General features: G+C 51.6%; 1 protein-coding gene across 3 annotated transcripts; it reads left to right on the top strand.

The window, feature by feature from the left end:
- The first annotated feature begins 2,527 nt into the window (after positions 1-2,527).
- Positions 2,528-16,551, top strand: SLC1A5 (solute carrier family 1 member 5). Of its 3 annotated transcripts, none has more exons than NM_001444293.1 (8): positions 2,528-3,750; positions 6,039-6,081; positions 6,530-6,577; positions 7,855-8,021; positions 11,361-11,594; positions 12,616-12,810; positions 12,947-13,081; positions 15,740-16,551. In NM_001444293.1, exons 1-8 carry the CDS (start codon positions 3,182-3,184, stop codon positions 15,972-15,974), a joined length of 1,626 nt encoding a protein of 541 aa, NP_001431222.1. In that variant the 5' UTR covers positions 2,528-3,181; the 3' UTR covers positions 15,975-16,551. The 3 variants fall into 3 exon arrangements, with proteins under 3 accessions (NP_001431222.1, XP_003356032.3, XP_084814828.1); XM_003355984.5 differs by having other exon boundaries at positions 2,541-5,936; XM_084958702.1 differs by lacking the exons at positions 6,039-6,081; positions 6,530-6,577; positions 7,855-8,021 and having other exon boundaries at positions 2,541-4,937; positions 10,552-11,594.
- The last annotated feature ends 8,120 nt before the right edge of the window (positions 16,552-24,671 follow it).

Genomic DNA, 24,671 nt, shown 5'->3' with positions numbered 1-24,671 from the left:
GGGGGGCCAGTTCTTCAGATCCTGGGCATATTCTCAGCTCAGTTTGGCCCTAATGCCTCAGATCCTGCAGGATGTCATCACAAGCTCGCAAAAGTCCTTCCCACGCAGGCTTAGGTAGGGCCCATGGTGACCCAGGGACCAGGAGGACTAGCTAACCACCAGGGCCCAGAAGCAGCTGGAACTGGTCAGGGGCCCAAATACTATTCTTCAATAATAATGACAGCAGTTCCCTTCATGGCTCAGTGGTCAACGGACTGGACTAGGATCTATGAGGATGCGGGTTCGATCCTTGGCCTTACTCCGTGGGTTAAGGATCTGGCATTGTCGTAAGCTGTGGTGTAGGTCACAGACACGCCTCGGATCTGGTGCTGCTGTGGCTGTGGCGTAGGCTGGCGGCTACAGCTCCGATTCGACCCCTCCCCTGGGAACCATATGCCACAGATGTGGCCCTAAAAAGCAAAGCGAAACAAAACAAATACAACGCCCCCCCCACCCCCCAAAAAAACTTGTGCCAAAGCAGCAACCCAAGCCGTGGCAGTGACAGGCCTCATTCTAACCTGTTGCATCACCAGAGAAGTCTGATATGGTGACTCTTCCCATTTTACAGATTTGGAACCAGGCACATAGAAGTGGTAACTTGCTTGAGGCCCCATGGCTGCTTCAGTAGGAAGCTCCTGAGAGGATCACTTTATCTTTAGTCTCTGAGCAAGTGTGAACACCTGATATTTTATCAGATAGCTGGCTGGGTGGGGAAGGAATTAGGATTTCAATAGGAGGCAGGGAGGCACAGGGACTCACAACTGGTTCTCTTTAAGGTTAGAGCCTGGAGAGGCAGGCTTTCAACACCTAGCCTCCCCAGGTGTGGCCTCAAGGCCAGTGAATTGCCCTCACCATAAGCCCCAGTTTTGCCCATCTGGAGAATGGGTATAGTGGTGGATCCAACCTCACTAAGCAATTATGAAGATTCCAATGAAATCAGGCATATGCATTTGTCACAAGGCAGCAAATGTCACTTACAGTTTGTGCATTTTGTGGGGAAAAAAAAGGACTACATACAAATACTGAACTCTGATTAATAAATGGGGACTTGGAGTTCCCATCCTGGTGCAGCAGAAATGAATCCGACTAGGAACCATGAGGCTGAGGGTTTGATCCCTGGCCTCGCTCAGTGGGTTAAGGATCTGGCGTTGCCGTGAGCTGTGGTTCAGGTCACCGACGCAGCTTGGATCTGTCTGGCGTTGCTGTGGCTGTTGCGTAGCTGGCAGCTGTAGCTCCAATTAGACCCCTAGCCCGGGAACCTCCACATGCTTTAGAGGCGACGCTAAAAAGACAAAAGAAAAAAAAGAAAAGAAAAAAAAGTATGGTGAAATAGTTGCAGCCTTTGGGTAGTGGGTATATGGATGTTTACTGTAAAATTCTTTAATTTTTTTGGCTTGAAATTTTTCATAATAAAAACGGGGACATATTTGGTGAAAGTAAAAGTATTAACAGTTGTTAAACTGAATTTTTATTATTTGATTTTATATTTTATTTTAATGGCCGCACCTGCATCATATGGACGTTCCCAGGCTAGGGGTCAAATCAGAGCTGCAGGCCTATGCCACAGTCACGGCAACACCAGATCCCAGCCACATCTGCGAGCTAACGTTTCAGGGTGACTCCTTAACCCACTGAGCCACATAGGGAACTCCTTGAATTACAATTTTAATGGATAAATTGCAAATTGCATACCTAGACAGAAGTGGATTACAATCCTAGTAAAGCCATAATTGAACGTGTGGGGCTCTGAACCGAGAAACTTTATTTTTCAAATTATTAGCACTGTTGTTTTTTTGTCTTTTTGCCATTTCTTGGGCTGCTCCGGGGGCACATGGGAGGTTCCCAGGCTAGGGGTCTAATTGTTGCTGTAACCACCAGTCTATGCCAGGGTCACAGCAACGCAGGATCCGAGCCACGTCTGCGACCTACACCACAGCTCACGGCAACGCCGGATCGTTAACCCACTGAGCAAGGCCAGGGATCGAACCCGCAACCTCATGGTTCCTAGTCGTTAACCACTGCGCCACGACGGGAAGTCCCTCAAATTATTAGCACTGTTAAATAAATCACTCCATCTCATTTAAATCTTACACCAATTAAGTGAGGGATCTGCATTTTACATTAGAGGAATTGACATTGTGAGAAGGGGCAAAAGACCGGAATGACGCCCTTAGGAGGCTAAATTGATCTGCAGATGAGCCGCCCCGCGGATAATCGGCACTTTGTACAAACAACTCACGCCAGGAACTTTGGTAGTTTAAACGCCCCAACCCAATACCCGATCCTTTGGCGGGAAAAAGCCTCCTCCCAACGCCCCGCCCCCTCGAACCCGGTCCCGGGTCCCGCGCCCCTATTGTTATTCTGCCTTCTATCTGGGGTGGCTGGGCCCTACTCAGGCCTAAGCCCCGCCCTGGAGGGCTCTGAACATGCCTCAGCCAATCGGCTCGCCCCGTGGGTGGGTCCCGGCTCTAACAAGCCTGGTCCGGGTTCTTAATTCTGGCAGCTTCCGCCGAGCGGGCTGAAAGCCACGCGGCAAGCCGGGGAGGTCTGGTCTCAGCTAACAGCTGTTCCCTCCCGGGATTCTGGACCGCTGCCTTAGCGACCCAGGGGCCGAGCTCTGACCCCTCGGACCCAAAAGCCTGGCCCCCACTTCTTCCTGGAGCTCTGTCTTCCAGCCCCCGGGCTCAAGCTCCCCAGCCCTCGGTTTCCAGGACCCAGGCACCCCAGTTTCCCGCCTCCCGGATCCACGCGTCCGAGATCTGCGCCACCCGGACCTAGCCTCTTGAAGACGGTCGTCGTCTGGAGCTTTTCGGAGCCAAGGACCCTAGGTCGCTGGTTGAGAAACTCTTTCTTCCCAACCCTCAGGACCAGAAACCCCAGGGGCTCGCTCCCACTTCCCAGCTTTCGAGCGCCAGACGCAAACGAAGAGCGGAGGAGCCCCAGCGCCCAGCCTAGGGCATCTCAAACACTCACGCTTCCGAGAGCCAAGAACTTCAGCGCCGTGAACTCGCAGCTCCAAGGAACCTTCCAAAGTTCCAGCCTCCAGGCTCTGTTAACTCCGTTCTAAGGAACGTCAGCGTCTTGGAAAGGAGCCCCAAGTGCTCCCAGCTTCCAGGCGTTAAGGAACCCCGGGGCGTCCGTCATGGTGGCCGAGACGCCCAAGGCCGACCCCAAGGCGTTCGCGGCGGCGGAGCCCACCGCCAACGGGGTCTCGGCCTTGATCCCCATAGAAGATTCGGACGCGGGAAAAGACGGCTGCTGCGGTTCCCGGGACCAGGTGCGCCGCTGCCTTCGCGCCAACTTGTTGGTGCTCCTGACCGTGGTGGCAGTGGTGGCGGGCGTGGCGCTGGGGCTAGGGGTGTCGGGGGCCGGCGGCGCACTAGCGCTGGGCCCCGCGCGCCTGGCGGCCTTCGCCTTCCCGGGCGAGATGCTCCTGCGCCTGCTAAAGATGATCATCTTGCCGCTGGTGGTGTGCAGTCTCATCGGCGGCGCCGCCAGCCTGGACCCGAGCTCGCTCGGCCGCCTGGGCGCCTGGGCGCTGCTCTTTTTCCTGGTCACCACACTGCTCGCGTCGGCGCTCGGCGTGGGCTTGGCGCTCGCGGTGCAGCCGGGCGCCGCCTTCGCCGCCATCAACGCCTCGGTCGGGGCCCCCGGCTCGGTGGAAAAGGCCCCCAGCAAGGAGGTGCTCGATTCGTTCCTGGATCTTGTGAGGTCAGACCCTGCCCTGCCCACCCGGTGGAGGGGTGGGGGGGAAGGGGGCGCTTCGGGCATGTGGAAAGGGGCCGTGTGCTGGGGTTGATGGGAGTGGCCACTCGGACAGGACGGGGGTTTGGGGTCCTCTGGGGCCAGGACAGCCCCAGGGCCCCGGGAAAACGGGATGGAGTAATTGGAGAAGTTCCGGCCCCTCGTAGGGTATAGAGGGCTTGGGTATGCAAGCGGGCCCCACAGGAAGGGGATAGGCATGGAAGCCGTCTAGAGGGAGAAGGAGTGACCCTGGGGGGATTGAGGGGACATAAGAGGGTCTTTTCTGTGGGGAGAGGATCCCGAGGGGATCTTGGAAGGGGATCTTTGGCTGGCCAATAACGATTCAAGTCCAGGGTCTGGGTACAAGTTTTGGGAGCCTTGAGTAAGAGGTCCCTGGAGAACCTGAGGACATCAGAGTGACCTCTTCCCAGTCCCAGGCTTCCCCATACCACGTGTCACCTAGACAAAGCCAGGTCCTTGTCTCAGCCTCTCTTCCCCACCCAGTTCAGCTGGCCTGGACCCTGGCTTCCCCTTTATATGTTCCCGGTATGTCGAGCCACTTCTGCAAACTTTCCAGCCCATTTCCTACTCTGTCTGATCTTCCCCTCGCACTAGTCTGCCCGGAAAGGGGGCCTGATTCTTTTCCTTCTGGCTTCAGCTCTCCGCCCCTCAAAACTTCCCCACTTTTAAGGAAGGCAGACTGCTGAGTCCACATGGCCTTGCCTTTGAGGTCTGCTGATTCAGTGTTTCCAGGTTGGTTGGGGACTTCCTGGAAGTGGGGCGAGGAAGTGATGAGTCACGGAACTGGGTTCCCCCAGCCTCTAGAGGCATCAACGCAGGCAGAGAGGGGAGACTCTGCGGAGGCGTAATATCCAGAAGTTACAGAGTGTAGGTAACCTCCTGGCCGGCGGAGATTAGCTAGGTCCTGACCCAGCCCTGGCTAGCCTGGGTGGATACAGGCCGACTAGCAGGCCGGCACACCCACTCGAAGGCTGTTTATGTGTGCAAGCTTTTTTTCCCCTTTTGCCAGAATCGATGTAACTCACTTGGCCAGACACTTGGTGACTTAGCTGGAACATCTCAGAGCCACACACAACACACAACTCTCTTTTTTTTTTTTTTTGGCTGAGCCTGCGGCCTGCAGAAATTCCCGGGCCAGGGATTGAACCCACGCCACAGCTGTAACCAGAGCCACAGCTGTGACAATGCCAGATCCTTACCCCCTGTGCCACAAGGGGACACCCCACACAACTGTATAAGCAGCGCACACACAGCTGGACCCAGGCACACAGACACTCCCCCGACAGCTGTGACATCTCACATGGGCTTATGCACACACACACACACACACACACACACACACACACCGGCAACAGCTGCACACTGCATCATTGGTGAGAGGGAGGATTCGAGGTTGCCCAGTGGTTAGGACTATGGAGCCAGCTGGCGAGTTCAAATCTCAGCCGCTTCCTAGCAAGGCATGTTTCATCACCTTTCAGCACCTCAGTGTGCTCTCCTGTGAAGTGGGACTAACAGTGCACAGCCCTGAGGGCTGTCGTGAGGATTAAATGGGTCAATTTCTATAAAGCACTTAGTGCAGCGCCCACAGACGCCTTGGCTGTGGTTTTTGCTTCACCCTGAGACACACGGGGCCCTTGTCCAACCCCCTTACCTGCTCAGTGGGGTTTAAGGCATGCTGCTGCACACTTAATCACACTCAGACACCCTTGCCCAGGCGTGGCCACGGAAACACAGAGGCACAGTCATGACAACACAGCCACCCTTGTCACTTTCTCACTACCTCTTCCCAACACACCCACATCTTCCCTATAGCCTGCAACCCACCCCAGGGGGGGCCCCCCCTGGCCCTCTTCTTAGCTCTTCAGGGCCTCAAGGAGGAAGTAGCTGATGCAAGACGTCCAGAGTGTTAAGTGTGCTGCGTTGGGTGGAGCCAAGGCCGGAACCCTGCCCCAGCCTGCCCCGGGAAGCTGGCATTCCTCACTCTCAATCCACATTCCCTCGGGGCCAGGACACCAGCCTCCTGAGGCTCTAGGAGCCCTGCTCTGACTCCCCACACCCTGGAAAAATGTGCCCGCCCAGGTCCCTCTCTGCCTGGCTGAACCAGCTGGGGTTTGCTTGGGGACCATATTCAGGTGCTCGCAGGTTTCCCCTCACCCCCAGAGGCCAGCCAAGCCCCCTTGACACCCCCTGATCTCCTGCCGTATCTAATACTCCCACCCTGTCTGTCTCTGCAGAAATCTCTTCCCCTCCAACCTGGTGTCTGCAGCCTTCCGCTCAGTGAGTCCTGGGGTAGGGGGTGTCCCCTCAGGGTTGGGGGTGGGCAGGGAGGGAGACAGCCGGGAGCAGTCTTTTGGTGCCTGATTTGGGGGCGGTGCCTGGAAAAACACACCTGCTCACATATTTATAGGCCATGTTGCGGGGCTCCTGGGTGACTTCTGAATGCAGCCCATCCACGCCCCTCCTGAGAATATGGGCCCTGAGCCTGCTCTGGGTTCTAATTCTAGCTGTGTGACCCCCGAGCGCGTACCTTCGCCTCTCTGAGCCTTGGCTTCTGCCTCTGGAGAGGGGGGTTTTGCATGGTGCTACCCCAGCCGGGTTGCTGGTGGGCTGGAATGAGCTCACGTTTAAGGGGTGCCTCGGGTGGGCCTTGAGGATTGTCTGCGCCTGATGGGATGGGGGGGCCGCGATGACAGTGGACCCTGTCTCTTCCCAACCCCACCTGCAGTACGCGACGTCCTACTCGGAGAGGCCATTCAATGGCACTGTGGTGAAGGTAAGCGGGGGCTGGGGACGGTGGGGGGCCCCTGCGCCTTGGCCCATTGTCATGGTTTTTCCACTTCGTTCTTACCCTCCTCTTGTCTTTTCTGTCTTTCTGGAACCTCCATCCTGCCTTCTTTTCCTCCAGCCCCCCCTTTTCCCTCCCCCACCCCCCTTCAGCCCGGCCTCTAGAGCAGTCTCTTCTTTTTTCTTTTTCTTTTTTTCTTTTTTTTTTTCTTTTTCTTTTCTTTTTGCAGCAGCACCCAGGGCATATGGAAGTTCCTGGATTAGGGGTCGAATTGGAGCTGCAGCTGCCTGGCCTACACCACAGCCACAGCCATGCCAGATCCGGGCTGTGTCTTTGACCTTTGCCACAGCTCGTGCAATGCTGGATGCTTAACCCATGGAGCAAGGCCAGGGATCGAACCCACATCCTCATGGATACTAGCTGGGATCATTACTGCTGAGCCACAACGGAAACTCCTAGAGTGGTCTTTTTTTTTTTTTTGCTTTTTTGCTTTTTAGGGCCACATCTGCAGCGTATGGAGGTTCCCAGGCTAGGGGTCGAAACTCGAATCGGAGCTACAGGTGCCAGCCTACACCACAGCCACAGCAACACCGGATCCTTAATCCTCTGAGCAAGGCCAAGAATTGAACCCACAACCTCATGGTTCCTCGTCGGTTTCATTTCTGCTGCACCACGACGGGAACTCCTAGAGTGGCCTTTTCAAAGCTTGAACCTGATCCGGCCTCTCTCTTGCCTAAAGCCCCATCATGCTTCCTGGAGCCCTCGGAAGGCAGCCCAGGCTCCTCACCACAGGTTGTGGGGCCCTGCGAGGTCCAGTCTCTGCCCATTTGCCTACCCAGCCTGATCTTGTGACTCTACCTGGCCCCTTCTCCAGCCACACCTGATCTTGTGACTCTACCCGGCCCCTTCTGCTCCAGCCACAGCGAATTTCTTTCTGTTCCTTGAATGCCCAAGATAGAGTCATTTCTAGGTTTTTGCCTATTGTTACCTCCTTCTAGAACTTTCCACCCCGACACTCTTTCCTGGGTTTACCCCTGGTCTCCGGGTCTTCAGCCCATCCTCTCTGATTCCCATACTGCCCTGGTTTCCCCCAGCCCAGCCCTGCCCCCCGGGTGGTCCCTGGACCTGGACTCTGAGCCTTGGGAGGAAGGGGCCAGGGGAATGGTCTGTGTCTGCCGGGCCCCAGCAATGCCCAGGTCAGGCCCTCAGTGACTGCGCAGGTTGACCTGAGGGCCGCTCCCGGCCCCATCTCTTCTTGCCCGAAGGTGCCCGTCGGGGCTGAGGTGGAGGGCATGAACATCCTGGGGCTGGTGGTGTTTGCCATCATCTTTGGCGTGGCCCTGCGGAAGCTGGGCCCTGAGGGAGAGCTTCTCATCCGCTTTTTTAACTCTTTCAACGATGCCACCATGGTGCTGGTCTCCTGGATCATGTGGTAAGTGATGGGCGGGGATAGGGGTGGGAATGGGGTGACCCCCCTGTCTGCTCCTTGGAACCAGATGGCCTATATTCAAACCCAGTGTCTGCTATTCCCTGGCTGTGTGATTTGGGGCAAGTGACTTCCTCTCTCTGTGCCTCAATTTCCTCATTTGCTTTTGATCTTTTTAGGGCTGCACCTGCAGCATATGGAGGTTCCCAGGCTAGGGGTCCAATCGGAGCGGTAGCCTCTGGCCTACACCACAGCCACGGTAACACAGGACCCAAGCCTCGTCTGCGACCTACACCACAGCTCACGCAGTGCCAGATCCTTAACCCATTGAGGGGGGCCAAGGATTGAACCCACGTCCTCATGGATACTAGGCGGGTTCGTTAACCACTGAGCCACGTCGGGAACTCCGATTTCCTTATCTTTTTTTAACTCTTTTTACAGCCGCACCTGTGGCATATGGAAGTTCCTGGACTAAGAGTTGAATCGGAGCTGCAGCTGTGGTCTGTGCCACAGCCATGGGAATGCGGCAACTCCAACATTTTTTTTCCCTTTTCAGCCACACCCATGGCATATGGAAGTTTCTGGGCCAGGGTTCGAATCCAAGCCATAACTTCAGCCTGTGCCATAGCTACAGCAACACCAGATGCTTAACACACCGCACTGGGCCAGGGATTGAATTGGCAACCTCACAGAGACAAGCTGGGTCATTAACCCACTGCACCGCAGCAGGAACTTCAATTTCCTCATTTTTACAATTTGGAGGAGTTCCATTGTGGCTTAGTGGGTTAAGGACCTAAGATAGTATCTGTGAGGATGTGGGTTTGGTCCCTGGCCTCCCTCACTGGATTAGGATCTGGTGTTGCCATAAGCTGTGGCCCAGGTGGCAGATGTGACTCAGATCTGGGTGTTGCCATGGCTGTGGCTTAGGCCTCAGCTGTGGTTCCGACTTGACCCCTAGCCTGGGAACGTCCATATGCTGCAGGCACGGCTGTAAAAATAAACAAATACTAATAAAATGAGGACAGTGCTGTATTCCTTGAGAGCCAAGACGGATTCCCAGGAGTTCCCTGGTGACCTAGCAGTTAGGTGTCTGGAATTGTCTCTGCTGCGGCTTGGGTCACTGCTGTGATGTGGGTTCGCTCCCTGGCCCAGGACTTCTGCATGCCGCAGAAAAAAAAAAAGACTGATCCCAGAACCTTCTTAATCCTACTGAAAGGTGATGAAAAGACAGCCAAGCTGTGGCCACAGCCTGGCTAACGCAAATCTCACTTTTTGAGATGCCTGTGTTAAATGTTCACCTTTGGATAGATGATGAAAAATAGTGCCTAAAAAAAAGAAAAGAAAAATAGTGCCTACTTTATAAGCTTAATGAAGATGACATGAGCTGTAGGTAAAGCATTACAGTGCTTTAAATGTCCAGCACCTACTGAGCATTCACTGAATGTCAGCTACAGTGGTTACCACTGTACATGTGCTTTTGTTAAATGATCTCAGATAATGAGGGGAAAAACATGCAGAGGCCTCCGGCTTCACTCTCGTCACCTCTCATGTCTCATCTCCACGTGGTGTCACACTGATTCACATGACCCATCTTGAGTCAGAAGGTCAGAAATCAGAAGGTGGGTTAGAACTGGTGCCTTTTTTTTAGGGCTGCACCCTGCGGCATATGGAAGTTCCCAGGCTAGGGGTCGACTTGGAGCTACAGCCACTGGCCTATGCCACAGCCACAGCAATACCAGATCCGAGCCACATTTGCGACCTACACCACAGCTCAGGGCAACACTGGATCCCCAACCCACTGAACAAGGCCAGGGATTGAACCCACATCCTCATGGGTACTAGTCAGATTCGTTTCCTGTGTGCTACAATGGGAACTCCCAGAACTGCTGCATTTTAAAATCCTCCCCCATCCCAATTCCAGTGCAGCTGATGCCTAAGAAGCTGCTTTATGAAACTAATAGAAGCTCTCTGCTGCAGAGGCAGGGGTGTGTGTGGGTAAGAGCAGGCTCTACAGCGGGCAGCCTAGGTTCCCATCCCGGCACTGCCACTTGCCAGCTGTGTGGCCTTAGACAAGTTACTTACCCGGCCGGGCCTCAGTTTTCCCATCTGGAAAATGGCATTGATGGTTCCAGGCACAAGTGAGTTGATACCTGTTAAGTTCTTGGGACTCTGCCTGACCTAGAACATGCCTACAGTAAACAGCCTGAGCTAATATTTACCTAGTACTGTAGAATTTCTGGGCATGTCGCCCTGGACAGAACTTGGGCATTTGGCCAAACCTAATGCACTGGTGGCTAGGAACTGGTGCTTACTTCTGTTACTAAAGAGGAGAAGGGGTTTGGAGACAAACAGCCAGAGCGATCGGGCGGTCAAGGAGGTGATATTGGGAGCCCTCGTGCCTGGGAGACGTGAGCAACTCCTGGGATCTTTATTCCAGAAGAGAGAGATAATAATCCCAGCTGAAGTATAGATCACTTGTGTGTGTGTGTGTGTGTATCTTTTTAGGGCCACACCTGTGGCATATGGAGGTTCCCAGGCTAGGGGTCCCAGCCTACACCACAGCCACAGCAACGCGGGATCTGAGCCACGTCTGCAACCTACACCACAGCTCATGGCAACACCTGATCCTTAACCCACGGAGTGAGGCCAGGAATTGAATCTGCATCCTCATGGATGCTGATCAGATTTGTTTCCGCTGAGCTATAATGGGAACTCTCCTAGATCATTAATTGTGTACAAAAAGCTTTCAACTCATTTCAGCTGGTGTCTCGTTTCATCCAAAATTCCTTTGAGGTTGGGCCATTATGGTGTCTGTTTTACAGACCTATTCGATTTTGTTTAATGCGATGACAGCTGTAAGAGACTCCACAAAAGAGCTCCCAAGTGGGGTGGTGGTGAAGATCCAATCACATTCAAGGGCTCAGCACACCAGATATGCCTCAGACCTGGGAGCTGTCTTTAAGACATGAGCCACAGTCTTTTCGTTTTCTTGGTGAGAGAGTGTATTGGTTCAAGTCACTGCTGTTAACAAACCAACCCAGAAATTGTAAATGAGATGCCTGCTGGGTGTGTCTTTCCTGGTTGTGTGTTGAGTCCAAATCTGGTGGGTGACTCTACTCCAAGAGGTGATGGCGGGACCCAAACTACTTTTATCTCCCGGCAGCACATGTTCAAGGGCAGAGAGTGGAGGGCGGCGGGGAGGTGCCTGAATTTCAGCCCCGGCTGCTGTGGGCCGTCTCCTGACTTCGGGGGAGGCTGAGAAATGCGGTCAGGACACGTGCCAGCCCGTGCCTGGCCCTGGTGGGCACATGATCAGAGGCGGCAATTTGTCTCCTGGGTCCTTAGGTATGCCCCTGTGGGCATCATGTTCCTGGTGGCCAGCAAGATTGTGGAGATGGAGGATGTGGGGATGCTCTTCGCCAGTCTGGGCAAGTACATCCTGTGCTGCCTGCTCGGCCACACCATCCATGGGCTCCTGGTGCTGCCTCTCATCTACTTCCTCTTCACTCGCAAAAACCCCTACCGCTTCCTGTGGGGCATCATGACACCACTGGCCACTGCCTTTGGAACCTCATCCAGGTGTGACCTTGGGGCAGGCCAGGGCGGAGTTTTCAAGTCTAAGGGGCCTGAAACAGCATCAGGTGTCTGAAATACACCTGACATTTTGTTTGGGGATGTGGGATCTAGGTATAAGGGCCTCCCCCTTTTTTTTTTCTTTTGCTTTCATAAGGCTGCACCCACAGCATATGGAGGTTCCCAGGATAGGGGTCAAATTGGAGTTACAGCTGCCGGCCTCTGACACAGCCACAGCAACATCAGATCTGAGCCTCGTCTGTGACCTAAACCACAGCTCATGGCAACGCTGGATCCTTAACCCACCGAGCGAGGCCAGGGATCAGACCCGAGACCTCATGGTTCCTAGTCGGATTCATTTTTGCTGCCCCACGATGGGATCTCCTTGGGGCCCTACTTAAAAGTTTCTCATAAGTTCCTGCAACAACCCACCCCCTTCACATCCGACTTAGAAAACTACTGCCTTGGAGGTTTATTCCTCCTTTCCTAAGAACCCTGCCTCGCCCCAAGGCCTGATGTTGGGGGACTCTAGTGCTTTACCCTGGACCCCACCTCTAAAAGCTTCCATCTCGTGGGCGTTCCCAACGCTCCCTACTGCAGCATCCCTGAGTGCAGAGGAATGCTTGGTCAAGGTCTGAGATGAGGAAAGGCTGTGAGTCAGATGGTCTAGAATTTAGGTATGAATTTTATATGTATTTTGAGGAGTAGCAGTCAATACTCTCCCAGGGGGTCTAGGATACCCTATATTTTGGAATTTCCCATTCTGGGGGCTCCCTAGGAAGAGACGAGCATGGAGAGCTAAGCAAGGTAGAGGGCAGTGTGTGGCCGACTGGGGATGTGGGAAGCGGGGGGGGGGGGGGGGGGCAGGGGGGGTGTCTAGGCTGGTGGGCGGAGCTTGCGCTGGCAGTACGGGCACTGGTGTGGGCGGGGCCTGGTCTAGCGAGGTGGGGGCGTGGCTTGAGTGATGGGCGGGGCCAGGCTGGGCTGCCCAGGGCTGGTGCTAACTGACATCCTTGGTCCCCCGCAGCTCCGCCACGCTGCCGCTGATGATGAAGTGCGTGGAGGAGAAGAACGGCGTGGCCAAGCACATCAGCCGCTTCATTCTGCCCATTGGTGCCACTGTCAACATGGACGGGGCCGCGCTCTTCCAGTGCGTGGCCGCGGTGTTCATTGCACAGCTCAACCAGCGGTCCTTGGACTTTGTGAACATTATCACTATCCTGTGAGTGTGGGGTGGCTGTGGCTAGAACCCCCGATCCCCCTGACTCCTCCCTTGAGGATGGACACCGACGGGGAAGGGCGGCCCTCTCCCAGCCTCTCCCACTATGGAGGGCCCTGACCTCCCTTCTCTTCCCCAGGGTCACCGCCACGGCATCCAGTGTGGGCGCAGCGGGCATTCCCGCTGGAGGCGTCCTCACTCTGGCCATCATCCTCGAGGCAGTCAACCTACCAGTTCACGACATCTCCTTGATCTTGGCTGTGGACTGGCTAGTGTGAGTGTGGGTTTGGGGTTTCGGGGGTGGGAGGGTGCGGCTGGGGTACTCCTGGCCAAGAGGAAGAGCAGGAGGGCCACAGAGAGCCTCGGGGCAGAAGAGGAGAAGAAGGAGAAGTTCTAGAAGAAAGGGGATGGAACCTTGCGTGTTCCAATCAGAGGGAAGGAAGGCGTCTTTGGGGTTCTAAGAGGAACCCCAAAAAGGTAGCCTGCCCCAGTGGTTAACAGAGCAGACTCTTAGGCCGGGCTCCCAGAGCCGCTATTGCTAGTTTTTATGACCTTGGCCAAGTACTTAATCTCCCTGTGTCTCAGTTTCTCCATCTGTACAGTGGAGAGAGTCGTTTCCCCTGGAGGATTAGATGACTTCTTGCATGTGACTCTCTTAGAACAACTACTTAGAAGGGTAAATAGTAAATGCTATGAAATTGTTAGCTTTCACGACTAAACTATTAAGAGCATAAAGTTTAGAAGACAGTTCAGTTTCAAAGAGTTCCCACTGCAGCTCAATGGATTAAGAACCTGACATAGTGTCCATATGGATGTGGGTTCAATCCCTGGCTTTGCTCAGTGTGGCTGTGGTGTAGGCTGGCAGCTGTAGCTCTGATGGGACCCCTAGCCTGGGACCCTCCATATGCTGCAGGTGTGGCCCTAAAAAGAAAAAAAAAAAAAAGAAACAGTTTGGTCTCAAAAGTTAAATAGTTACTGTGTGTCTTAGCAATACCATGCCTAGGTATAAACCCAAGAGAACTGAAAACATATCCCCATGTAAACCAGCTATAATGGAAAAAATAAAAATCATTTAAAAAAAAATCCACAAAAACTTATACATGAATGTTCCTAGCAGCACTATTCATAAGCGTGAACAGGTAGAAACAACTCAAATGGCCGTCAGTTGATGAATGAATAAACAAAGTGTCATATATCCATACGGTGGAATATTATTCCGCAACAAAGTGGAATGAAACAGTGATACAAACACACATAACATATGACCCTTGAAAACATGATGCCGATTGAAAGAAGCCAGATGCAAAGGACCACATCAGATATATGAATCCATTTATATGAGTGGTTCAGAGTAAGCAAATTTCCAGATAGCGCATAGATGAGTGGTTGCCTAGGGCTCAGGGGGTGGGGAGAAATGGAGGATAACTACTTCATGGGTATGAGGGTTTCTTTCTGGAGTGGTGGAATAAATTAAAAAACGACTGGGTGGTATGCTTTTTTTTATTTTTTCAGGGCCACCCCCGTGGCATATGGAGGTTCCTAGGCTAGGGGTTGAATCTGAGCTGTAGGCACCGGCTTACACTGCAGCTCACAGCAACGCCAGATCCTTAACCTACTGAATGAGGCCAGGGATGGAACCTGCATCCTCGTGGATGCTAGTCAGATTCATTTCTGCTGAGCCACGACGGGAACTCCAGGGTTATATGATTTTAGAGGGTGAATTTTGCGGTATCTGAATTATATCTCAGTTTTTAAAAATGGCATACACACCCACACAAAAAATATATAAAGAGGAAGAAAAAAGATCCTTAGGATTCTGGGGAGGAGAAAGGCCTGAGGGAGAATTTCGTATTTCAGAGGGAAGAAGAGGCCTTGCTGGGTCTCCTGGGGCCCTAAGAAAAGGGAGAGATGAAAATTTTTTTTTGGCTGCCCCCATGCATATGGAAATTCCTGGGCCAGGTATCAAATCTGATTGCCAGCTGTAGCAATGCCAGATCCTTGGCCCACTGCTCTGGTCTGGGGGATCAAACATGAGCCCCTGCAATTGGATTCTTAACCCACTGTGCTGCAGTGGGAACTCCTGATGTTTTATTCTTTTTTTTTTTCATTATAAGGGCCTCACCCTTGGCATATGTAAGTTTCCAGGCCAGGAGTCAAGTTGGAGCTGCAGCTGCCGGCCTACACCACAGCCACAGCAACACCAGATCTAAGCCATGCCTCTTGCGGCAACACCAGATCCTTAACTCACTGAGTGAGGCCAGGGATCAAACCCCCATCCTCATGAATACGTGTCAGGTTCTCAACTGACTGAGCCACAAAGGGAACTCCAAAATTTTTTTTTAATCTTTTTTTTTTTTTTTTTTTTTTTTTTTTTTGGTTGCAACATGTAGTAGCTTGATAGGGGATTACAGTTCCCAGACCAGGAATTGAACCTAGGCTGTAGAAGTGACAGCGTTCTAACCCCCAGACCAGGGAGGGGTGAATTTTTGAGGTTCCAGAGGGAACAAATCTTGTGTTCTCTTGGAAGAAGGATCCCTGGGTAGGGGAGCTCCTTGGGGTTCTAAGGCAGAAAGTTTGATGGACCATTCTGGGATCCTAGGGGAAAGAAGGTGAATTCTGGGGTACTCCAGGAAAAGCTCTTTAAGGTTCTAGAGGAAGGTTCCCAGGATATTTGGGATCCTGGGAGGATGGAGAGAGAAGCTTCTGGGTCCGGGAGGAATAGAACAGAGCTCTGTGAAGGAGGGCTGGATGGGATCTTCAAGATCCCAGGGGATAGAGTTCTCAACGACCTAGGGGTTGTCACTGCTGTGGCACAGGTTTGATCCCTGACCCAGGAACTAAAGCAAGAAAAAGATGCCAGGGGAGAGGAGGGAGGATTAGTCCCTGAGCCCCTCCCCTCTTGCTCACCGAACCCCTCGCTGTCCCCCTTCAGGGACCGGTCCTGCACCGTCCTCAATGTGGAAGGCGATGCCTTCGGGGCTGGACTCCTCCAAAGTTACGTGGATCGCACGGAGGCCCCCAGCTCCGAGCCGGAGCTGATCCAGGTGAAGAACGAGACGCCCCTGGCCTTGCCGCCGGCTGCCGCCGAGGAGGGGAACCCTCTCCTGAGACCCTCTCCGGGAGCTGCCGGGGACGCGGACCCCTGTGAGAAGGAATCAGTCATGTAAATCCAAGTGCGGGGCTCCCCTGCCCTGATGGGGGCGCTTTGGACCTGGAATCATGAATGAACTGACAAACAGGGGCTCTTGGGGAGCCACTGCTCTCAGCAACCCTCCCTGACCTCGGGTCCCAGAGGCTTTGCAGCTGGGGCACAGGTGTTTGCTTGCATGTGTGGGCCTGTCTGTCTCCAAATCTCCCCCGTTCTTGACTCTTGTCCCCATCCAAGGCTAGGAAATGACAAGATGGAGCAGTAGCAGCCTCCACACCCCATCCTGGGAGCCTGCCCAGCTCAGGGCACAGGACACAGGTCACCAGCGCACTCTGCCCTCTGAGAGAAGGAGGTTCTGATGGGTTGCTGCCTCCTTTGCTGGTTATTTTGGTGGCGGCTCTAGCTCTGTGTGTACATGTGCGTGCGTGTGTGCCTGTGTGTGTGACTCTCCACAAACATCCCACCCTGTCCCCAGGCCCCTGTTCCCTCCACAGTAACAGAAACACTCCCGGGAACCCTGAGGGGAGACTGAGGGTAAATACCGATGTTATTCCAGAGTACATTTTTTTAGCAATAAAACTGTCAAGTATATCTAATCAGATGTTTTTAAGAATTTGTTGAAAAGTGCTAGCTACACAGAAAACAACAAACACCAACCAGAGCCAAACAAAAACCTGATAGGAGTTCCCCTTGGGGTTTAGTGGGTTAAGAACCTGACATAGTGTTGCTAAGGGTTCAGGTTCGACCCCTGGCCTTGCTCAGTGGGTTAAGGATCCGGTGTTGCCACAAGTTGTGGTGTAGTTTGCAGATGTGCCTTGGATTGGTGTGGCTGTGGCTGTGGTGTAGGCTGGCAGCTGTAGCTCTGATTGGACCCCTAGCCTGGGAACTTCCATATGCCACAGGTACACCTGTAAAAAGGAAAAAAAGAAACCCTGACAAATTGGACTTCACTGAAATAAAATAACTATTCATCCAAAACCACCCTTGGGAAGTTCCCTGGTGGTACAGCAGGTTAAGGATCCTGTGTTGTCACTGCTGTGGCGTGGGTTTGATCCCCAGCCCAGGAACTTCCATGCAAGCCCAGCCAAAAAAATCCCCCAGAACAGTCTACCGTTGAAAAGCACAATGAGATACCACTCCACCCACTTACATATCTACTTTCCATGAAACTCCTGAATCTTGGTCCTAGGTATTTACCCAAGAGAAATGAGGACTGTTCACACAAAAACTGTACCAGATGTTTATAGCTGTTCTCTTAATTGCCAACATTTAGAAACTGATCATCTGAGTCATCATCATTTGACAGGAGGCTGCTCAGCAAAAAAAAAAAAAAAAAAAAAAAAAAGATATACTCTGGAGTTCCCATCGTGGCGCAGTGGTTAACGAATCCGACTAGGAACCATGAGGTTGCGGGTTCGGTCCCTGCCCTTGCTCAGTGGGTTAACGATCCGGCGTTGCCGTGAGCTGTGGTGTAGGTTGCAGACGCGGCTCGGATCCCGCGTTGCTGTGGCTCTGGCGTAGGCCAGTGGCTACAGCTCCAATTGGACCCCTAGCCTGGGAACCTCCATATGCCGTGGGAGCGGCCCAAGAAATAGCAACAACAACAACAACAACAAAGACAAAAGACAAAAAAAAAAAAACAACAAAAAAAAAAAACTCAACGTGGATGCATCTCACAGGTAACATTTTTATTTTTTATTTTATTTATTTATTTATTTAGGTTTTTGGGACTGCACCCTCGGCATATGGAGGTTCCCAGGCTAGGGGTTGAATCGGAGCTGTAGCTGCCCACCTACGCCACAGCCACAGCCACGCCAGATCTGAGCCAGGTCTGTGACCTACACCACAGCTCACAGCAATGCCAGATCCTTAACCCACTGAACGAGTACAGGGATCGAACCCGCAACTTCATGGTTCCTAGTCAGATTCATTTCCACTGCGCCACGACAGGAACTCCAACGTTTTTATTTTTAAATTGCTGTCACGTGCAGTAGCTTAATGGAATCTTGGTTCTCAGGGGGTTAAGGATCTGGTGTTGCTGTGAGCTGCGGAGCAGGTTGCAGATGCCGCTCAGACCAGGGCTGTGGGGGTGAAAGCACCAAACCCTAACCACCAGGTTATAATCTCATAACATGTTGAAAGGAACTGGAAATAGCACATGCTGTGTAATTCCGTGTATATGGGTCTACATGGGTTAAACTGGTCTACAGTGAGAGAAGTCAGAACAGTGGTGACCTCTGGGGGTTCAAAGAGGCCGAGAGCACAAGGGAACTTCCTATGAGACAGTAAATGTGTATCTTGATGTGACTACTGCTTACAGAGATGTAAACATTAGGAAAAATTACCCAGTACACTTAAGGTGCATAATATACCCTAGGTATGTTATCTTCCAGTCAATGATTTTGTACAGCCCATGGTAAACTGGCACTGTAACCACCACCATTGGAATGCAGGCATGGCTTCAATTATCCTAAGAGTTCTAACGATGTCTTGGTCTTTTTATCCTTTTGGCTGTGCCCAAAGCATGTAGAAGTTCTGGGGCCAGGGATCGAACCCTCCCTACAGCAGTGACCCGAGCGACAACAATGATAATGCTGGACCCTTTGCCCACTGAGCCATCAGGGAACTCCCTTGCTCTTTTTTTTCTTTTTTTTTTTTAACCCCCCAACTTCCTGTTTGGATCCAAAACCTGCTGCTGGAGTTTCCGTTGTAGCGCAGCAGAAATGAATCCCACTGGTATCCATGAGGATGAGGGTTCGATCCCTGGCCTTGCTTAGTGGGTTAAGGATCCGGTGTTGCTGTGAGCTGCAGTGCAGGTCGAAGATGCCGCTTGCATCCTGTGTTGCTGTGGCTGTGGCTGGCAGCTGCAGCTCCAATTTGACCCCTAGCCTAGGAACTTCCATATGCTGTGGGTGCGAGCCTAAAAAGAAGAAGAAGAAAAAAAAGAAAACCTGCTGCAAAACTTCTCAGTTCTATGTGAGTCCCAACACCAACCAGGACTCCCCTGTGGTGACAGGATCCCGCCTTGTGCATTGTTGCAGTGTGTTACTCGTTACTGATACCATCTCCCACTTCCTAGGTCCCTATGTAGACTTCTGCCAGGTGCCTGGAGGCACCTGCAGTCTGGGTCCTATTATAGATGTTATCTCATAGCTTTAGCATCTTCTGATGTGTAGCAGGGAAATCTAATTCATAATTTGATGCTGGTCAAAATTGTGTCTTGCACACAAATGTAGAACACTAGTGAGTCCATTGAGTGTTGAATAATTAAGTAATGGGTGTTCACAATGCTTTCTCTTATGCTAGGATCCTTGATGGGTTGTTAAGTGTTTAATAAGAGTGTTGAATGATATTTGGGAAGGTGGGATTTTAGGATGAAGCTAGGAGTGCCTTATTTTTCCCTCTTTTTTTTTTTTTGTCTTTTCAGGGCTGCACTCCAGGCACATGGAGGTTCCCAGGCTAGGGGTCCAATCGGAGCTGTAGCTGCTGGCCTACACCACAGCCACAGCAACTCGGGATCCTTAAACCACTGAGCGAGGCCAAGGATCGAACCCGCCACTTCATGGTTCCTAGTTGGATTCATTTCTGCTGCACCACTATGGGAACTCCTTTTATTTTCCCTGCTTCAAATAGTTGCTGGAGTTCCCTCTATGGCACAATGGGATCGGTGGTGTCCTAGGATCCCTGGGACACAGGTTCCATCCCTGGCCCTGCACAGGAGCTTAAGGATCCAGCATTGCCATAGCTGTGGCTTAGGTTGTAACTGCAGCTCGGATCTGATCCCTGGCCCGGAAGCTCCATATGCTGAGGGCCACCAAAAAAGAAAAAAAAAAAAAAAGTTGCTTATCTTCAAATTTTTTTTTTTTCTTTTTGGCTGCACCTGCAGTATATGGAAGGTCTCATGGCTACTCCCACAGCGGTAACTAGAGCCACAGATGTGACCACACTGGATCCTTAATCCACTAGGCCACCAGGGAACTCCCTTAAATTTTTTTTTTTTTTTTTGTCTTTTTGCTATTTCTTGGGCCACTCCCGCGGCATATGGAGGTTCCCAGGCTAGGGGTCGAATCAGACCTGCAGCTGCCAGCCTACGCCAGAGCCACAGCAACGCAGGATCCGAGCCGCGTCTGCGACCTACACCACAGCTCTCGGCAACGCCGGATCATTAACCCACTGAGCAAGGGCAGGGACCGAACCCGCAACCTCATGGTTCCTAGTCGGATTCGTTAACCACTGCGCCACGACGGGAACTCCAAATTTTTTGTTTAATGCTTTTTTGGGAATGGATTAGATTTAGATGATGAGGCATGTCTGTTTAAAGAGATACATACTGACATGTAATATATTGCATATGCAATCTATAGTACTTAGCCATTTTTTAAATTCCCTTTTCTAAATTTGCTAGGCATATGCCACTAATTTGCCTAAAATGCTGATCTAGGTCCTATAGAAAGACCAGAACCATCTCAAGCCTCCTTGGTGTGGACAGGGCCTTTTGTGATTCCCAGACCTGGTCCCCACTAGGATGTGCACTCCAGCGGGGAGCCACCTTTGTCTTGTTCGCCACTGAACACCCAGAACACAGCAGAGGGCCTGGCACATCACAGATAATCAATTTTGCAGAATGAAGGAATTGGGCTCCAGCCACAGAACTGCCTGGCTACAGGCTACAAGGGGCTGTTACCCTGGGACAGATCCTGCTTCTGTCACCTGCCAGCTATGTGACTTTGGGCAAGCACTGCCAGGGGTCACCCTCTGGTGACAACGGCTCTGTTACACCTCACCCAAAGGCCACTGATGAAGCTTCTATAAGAGCAGAAGCAGGAGTTCCTGTGGTGGCGCAGTGGTTAACGAATCCGACTAGGAACCATGAGGTTGCGGGTTCGGTCCCTGCCCTTGCTCAGTGGGTTAACGATCCGGCGTTGCCGTGAGCTGTGGTGTAGGTTGCAGACGCGGCTCGGATCCTGCGTTGCTGTGGCTCTGGTGTTGGCCAGTGGCTACAGCTCCGATTAGACCCCTAGCCTGGGAACCTCCATATGCTGCAGGAGCGGCCCAAGAAATAGCAAAAAGACAAAAAAAAAAAAAAAAAAAAAAAAAAAAAGAGCAGAAGCAAAAGCACCTGTGAGTTCCCAAGTGGCATAGTGGGTTAAGGACTGGGTGGTTGTTACTGCTGTGGCTCTGGTTACTGCTGTGGCTCAGGTTCAGTCCCTGGCCTGGGAAGTTCTGCATGCCTTACATGCAGCCAAAAAAAGAAAGAAAGGGAGTTCCCATCGTGGTGCAGTGATTAATGAATCCAACTAGGAACCATGAGGTTGCAGGTTCGATTCCTGGTCTGGCTCAGTGGGTTAAGGATCTGGTGTTGCCGTGAGCTGTGGTGTAGGTTTCAGACGTGGCTCGGATCTGGCGTTGTTGTGGCTGTGGTGTAGGCTAGAGACTACAACTCTGATTCGACCCCTAGCCTGGGAACCTCCATATGCCGCAGGAAGCAGCCCTGGAAAAGGCAAAAAGGCAAAAAGACAAAAAAAAAAAAAAAAAGAAGAAGGAAAGAAAGAGAAAAGAAAAAGAAAAGGCTAGGTACGTATGCCACTCTCTGGAGCCCAGCTTTCAACGCCCTTTCCTTTTGCCCCTGCCTCACCCACTCCTGTTATCAGGACACCCCCTTGCTCGTTGAAGGAGCCTCGCATAGGAGGGAGGGCTCAGGCTGGCTTTGCATTGGGCTTGGGCCTGGGTTCAAGCTCAAGAGTGAGCCTGGCCGGCAGGCAGAGTCATGACTCAGCCTTGTCTTCTGGCGACAGATCAGTGTTTTCTAGGCCTCTTGGACCCTCTCCCCCACATGCTTTTGGGGCAGGGGTCCACCGTATTGAGGTATAATTTACATACAACAAACGCCATCCATCCAAGTAGACAATGGGATCTTTTTGCCAAATTCATAGACTTGTGAAAAACCACCACAATCAAAATACACAATAGTGGATTTCCCTTTGTGGCTCAGTGGTTAATGACTAGGATCAAGGAGGACACGGGTTCGATCCCTGGCCTTGCTCAGCGGGTTAAGGATCTGGCGTGGCTGTGGCTGTGGCGTGGGCCGGCAGCTGCAGTTCTGATTCAACCCCTAGCCCGGGAACCTCCTTAGGCTGCAGGTGCAGCCCTAAAAAGAAAAAACAAAAACAGCACAGTAGTCCCACTAACTCCGAATTTCCCCGTGGTCCTTTGTAGACTCTTTCCCTCCCTTCACCCGCCAGGCTCAGGCCACCACCGATCTGCTTTTGGCCCCTCAGGATTCGTTTTTGTCTCTTCCAGAATTTCTAATTAGTAAAATCAGATAGTGTGTAGCTTTCTGCCTCAGCTTCTTTTCCTCAGCCAGATGCTCTGAGATTTAGTCATGTTTTTACACATATCAGTAGCTCGCTTCTTTTTATTTCTCCTTAATCACTGAGGAGTAGTCCATTGTCTGCATGTACCGTGTGTCTCACGTGTTCATGGCCATTGGGTAGTTTCCAGTTTGGAGCGATCATGCCTAAAGGTGCGTTAGGAGACGTGTCTTTTCGTGCCATCTGCCTTTCAGAGCAAATATTTTGTAACGTCTGGGGTGATACACAAAAGATTTGCTGCTGGTAAATGTATTGGCCCATCTAACAGCACCTGGGACATGCACCCCTTCATGCCCACTGTGCCTGGTGTTAACCCCTGGGCTGCCAGGTCAGGGGGAGACGCAGGGGGTCCTGGGGGGAACCGGGAAGGCAATAATAGGGGACCATTGGTAATGGCCGTTTACCAACAGATTAATAGCCCATAATTTTTTTCTTTTTTTCTTTTTTTTTTTTTTTTTTGGCTTTTTAGGGCTGCACTTGAAGGATTTGGAATTTCCCAGGCTGGGGGTCAAATTGGAGCTGCAGCTGCTAACCTATGCTATAGCTCACGGCAACGCTGGCTCCTTAACCCACTGAGCGAGGCCAGGGATCAAACCTTCATTCTCACGGACATCAGTTGAGTTTGGGGTTTGTTTCTGCTGCGCCACAACGGGAACTCCCGATAACCCATAATTTAATATTGTTGTGTTTAGACCACAGGTATGGTCACACCAGTGCATGTGCTGGCTTGAATGTCAGCTCTGGGAAAAGTCCTCTTGGCTCTGCTGAAATGACTCTCATAGGGTTATGTTACCTATTGCACATGATATTAAAAATGATGGGAGTTCCCTGGCAGCTCGGCAGGTTAGGGATCTGGCGTTGTTATAGCTGTGGCACTGGTTTGCCAGGAACTTCTGCATGCTGTGGGCTCTGCCAAAAAAAATCCCAGCTGCTCAGCTGCTGCCTTGCCTTTTGAAATGGACTGCATTTTGTCTATGGAATACATCCCTTCTAGGCCGATCTCACCTGGGATGGCCCCCATTTTGTCTGTCTCTATCAATAAATCTACTTTTTACCTAAAAAAAAAAAACCCTCATATTGCCTGAATTGTAATAAAATGGAGAAAGAGGAGTTCCCATCGTGGCGCAGTGGAAATGAATCCAACTAGGAACCATGAAATCTCGGGTTCGATCCCTGGCCTTGCTCGGAAGGTTAAGGATCCAGCGTTGCCATGAGCTGTGGTGGAGGTTTCAGCGTGGCTCGGATCTGGCGTGGCTGTGGTTCTGGCGTAGGCTGGCAGCTGTAGCTCTGATTAGAACCTCCACATGCCATGGGTACGGCCCTAAAAAGCAAATAAATAAAGGAGAAATAAAAGGATAGGAGTTTGTAATGTACATTTCATTGTTTTCCTTTTTGGCCACACTTGTGACATGTGGAAGTTCCTGGGCCAGGGATCAAATCTGCTCCACAGCTGCGACCTGAGCCACAGCAGTGACAACACTGGATCATTAGTCCGCTGAGCCACTAGGTAACTCCTAACATCTATTTTAATGTGCAAATGTGTGAGGTGAGGTCTCATTCCTGGAACCTGAGGAGGCAGCCAAACCTTTACACCTGTGAGGCAGGCAGCTCCCAACCCCGGCTGTAAACACACAGCGTAGCTATCAAATTACAGAGAACCTGGTGAAACCTGGTGGAATGTGGTTTTCTGAAATTGTTGACAATCCTTGGCCAAGTTTTGAACAAAACATAATAAAAGCTACCCTCATGTTACATGGTAGTTGCACTTCCTGGAAAATTCAGAACTTGGGAAAATCTTCCAAAAAGGACCTTTGTGTTTGCCTAAGGAGTTAGGTTCTGGGCTCAGATAATTGTTTTTGTTTTTCTTTTTAGGGCCACACCTGTGGCAAATGGAAGTTCCCCGGCTCAGGGTCGCATCGGAGCTGTCAGAACCATGTCTGCAACCTACACTGCAGCTCACAGCCACACTGGGTCCTTAACCCACAGAGTGAGGCCAGGGATTGAACCAGCATCCTCATGAATACTAGTCAGGTTTGTAACCCGCTAAGCCAGAACGGGAACTCCTGGGTTCAGATTATTCTTAACCTAGTTTTTCTAAGTAAGGCTAAAATTTCGTTAGTTTGCACTAGTATGCACTGGTTGTTAAATATGGAAATACTTCTGTTCTGGCTGGTTAACAGAATAAGAGTTAATTGAGAAAGCAGTAAAATTCAATAACACATTGCAACAGATTCATTAGTTCAAGGTCGTTGTTGTGATGGGTTTTCTGTCATCTCATTACTTAGTTGATAATAAAGATTGAATTTTATTCAGAGCTATCAGAGAGTATTATAAGGGCTAGAATA

The sequence above is a fragment of the Sus scrofa genome, chromosome 6 (assembly GCF_054392235.1).
Source record: "Sus scrofa isolate SSC_HxYL_T2T_F1_AM1 chromosome 6, Sscrofa_HxYL_maternal_Yorkshire_Landrace_v2.0, whole genome shotgun sequence".
NCBI classification, from domain to species: Eukaryota; Metazoa; Chordata; class Mammalia; order Artiodactyla; family Suidae; genus Sus; species Sus scrofa.
The sequence above is the reverse complement of the archived record's forward strand: the minus strand, read 5'-3'. Positions and strand labels throughout refer to the sequence as shown.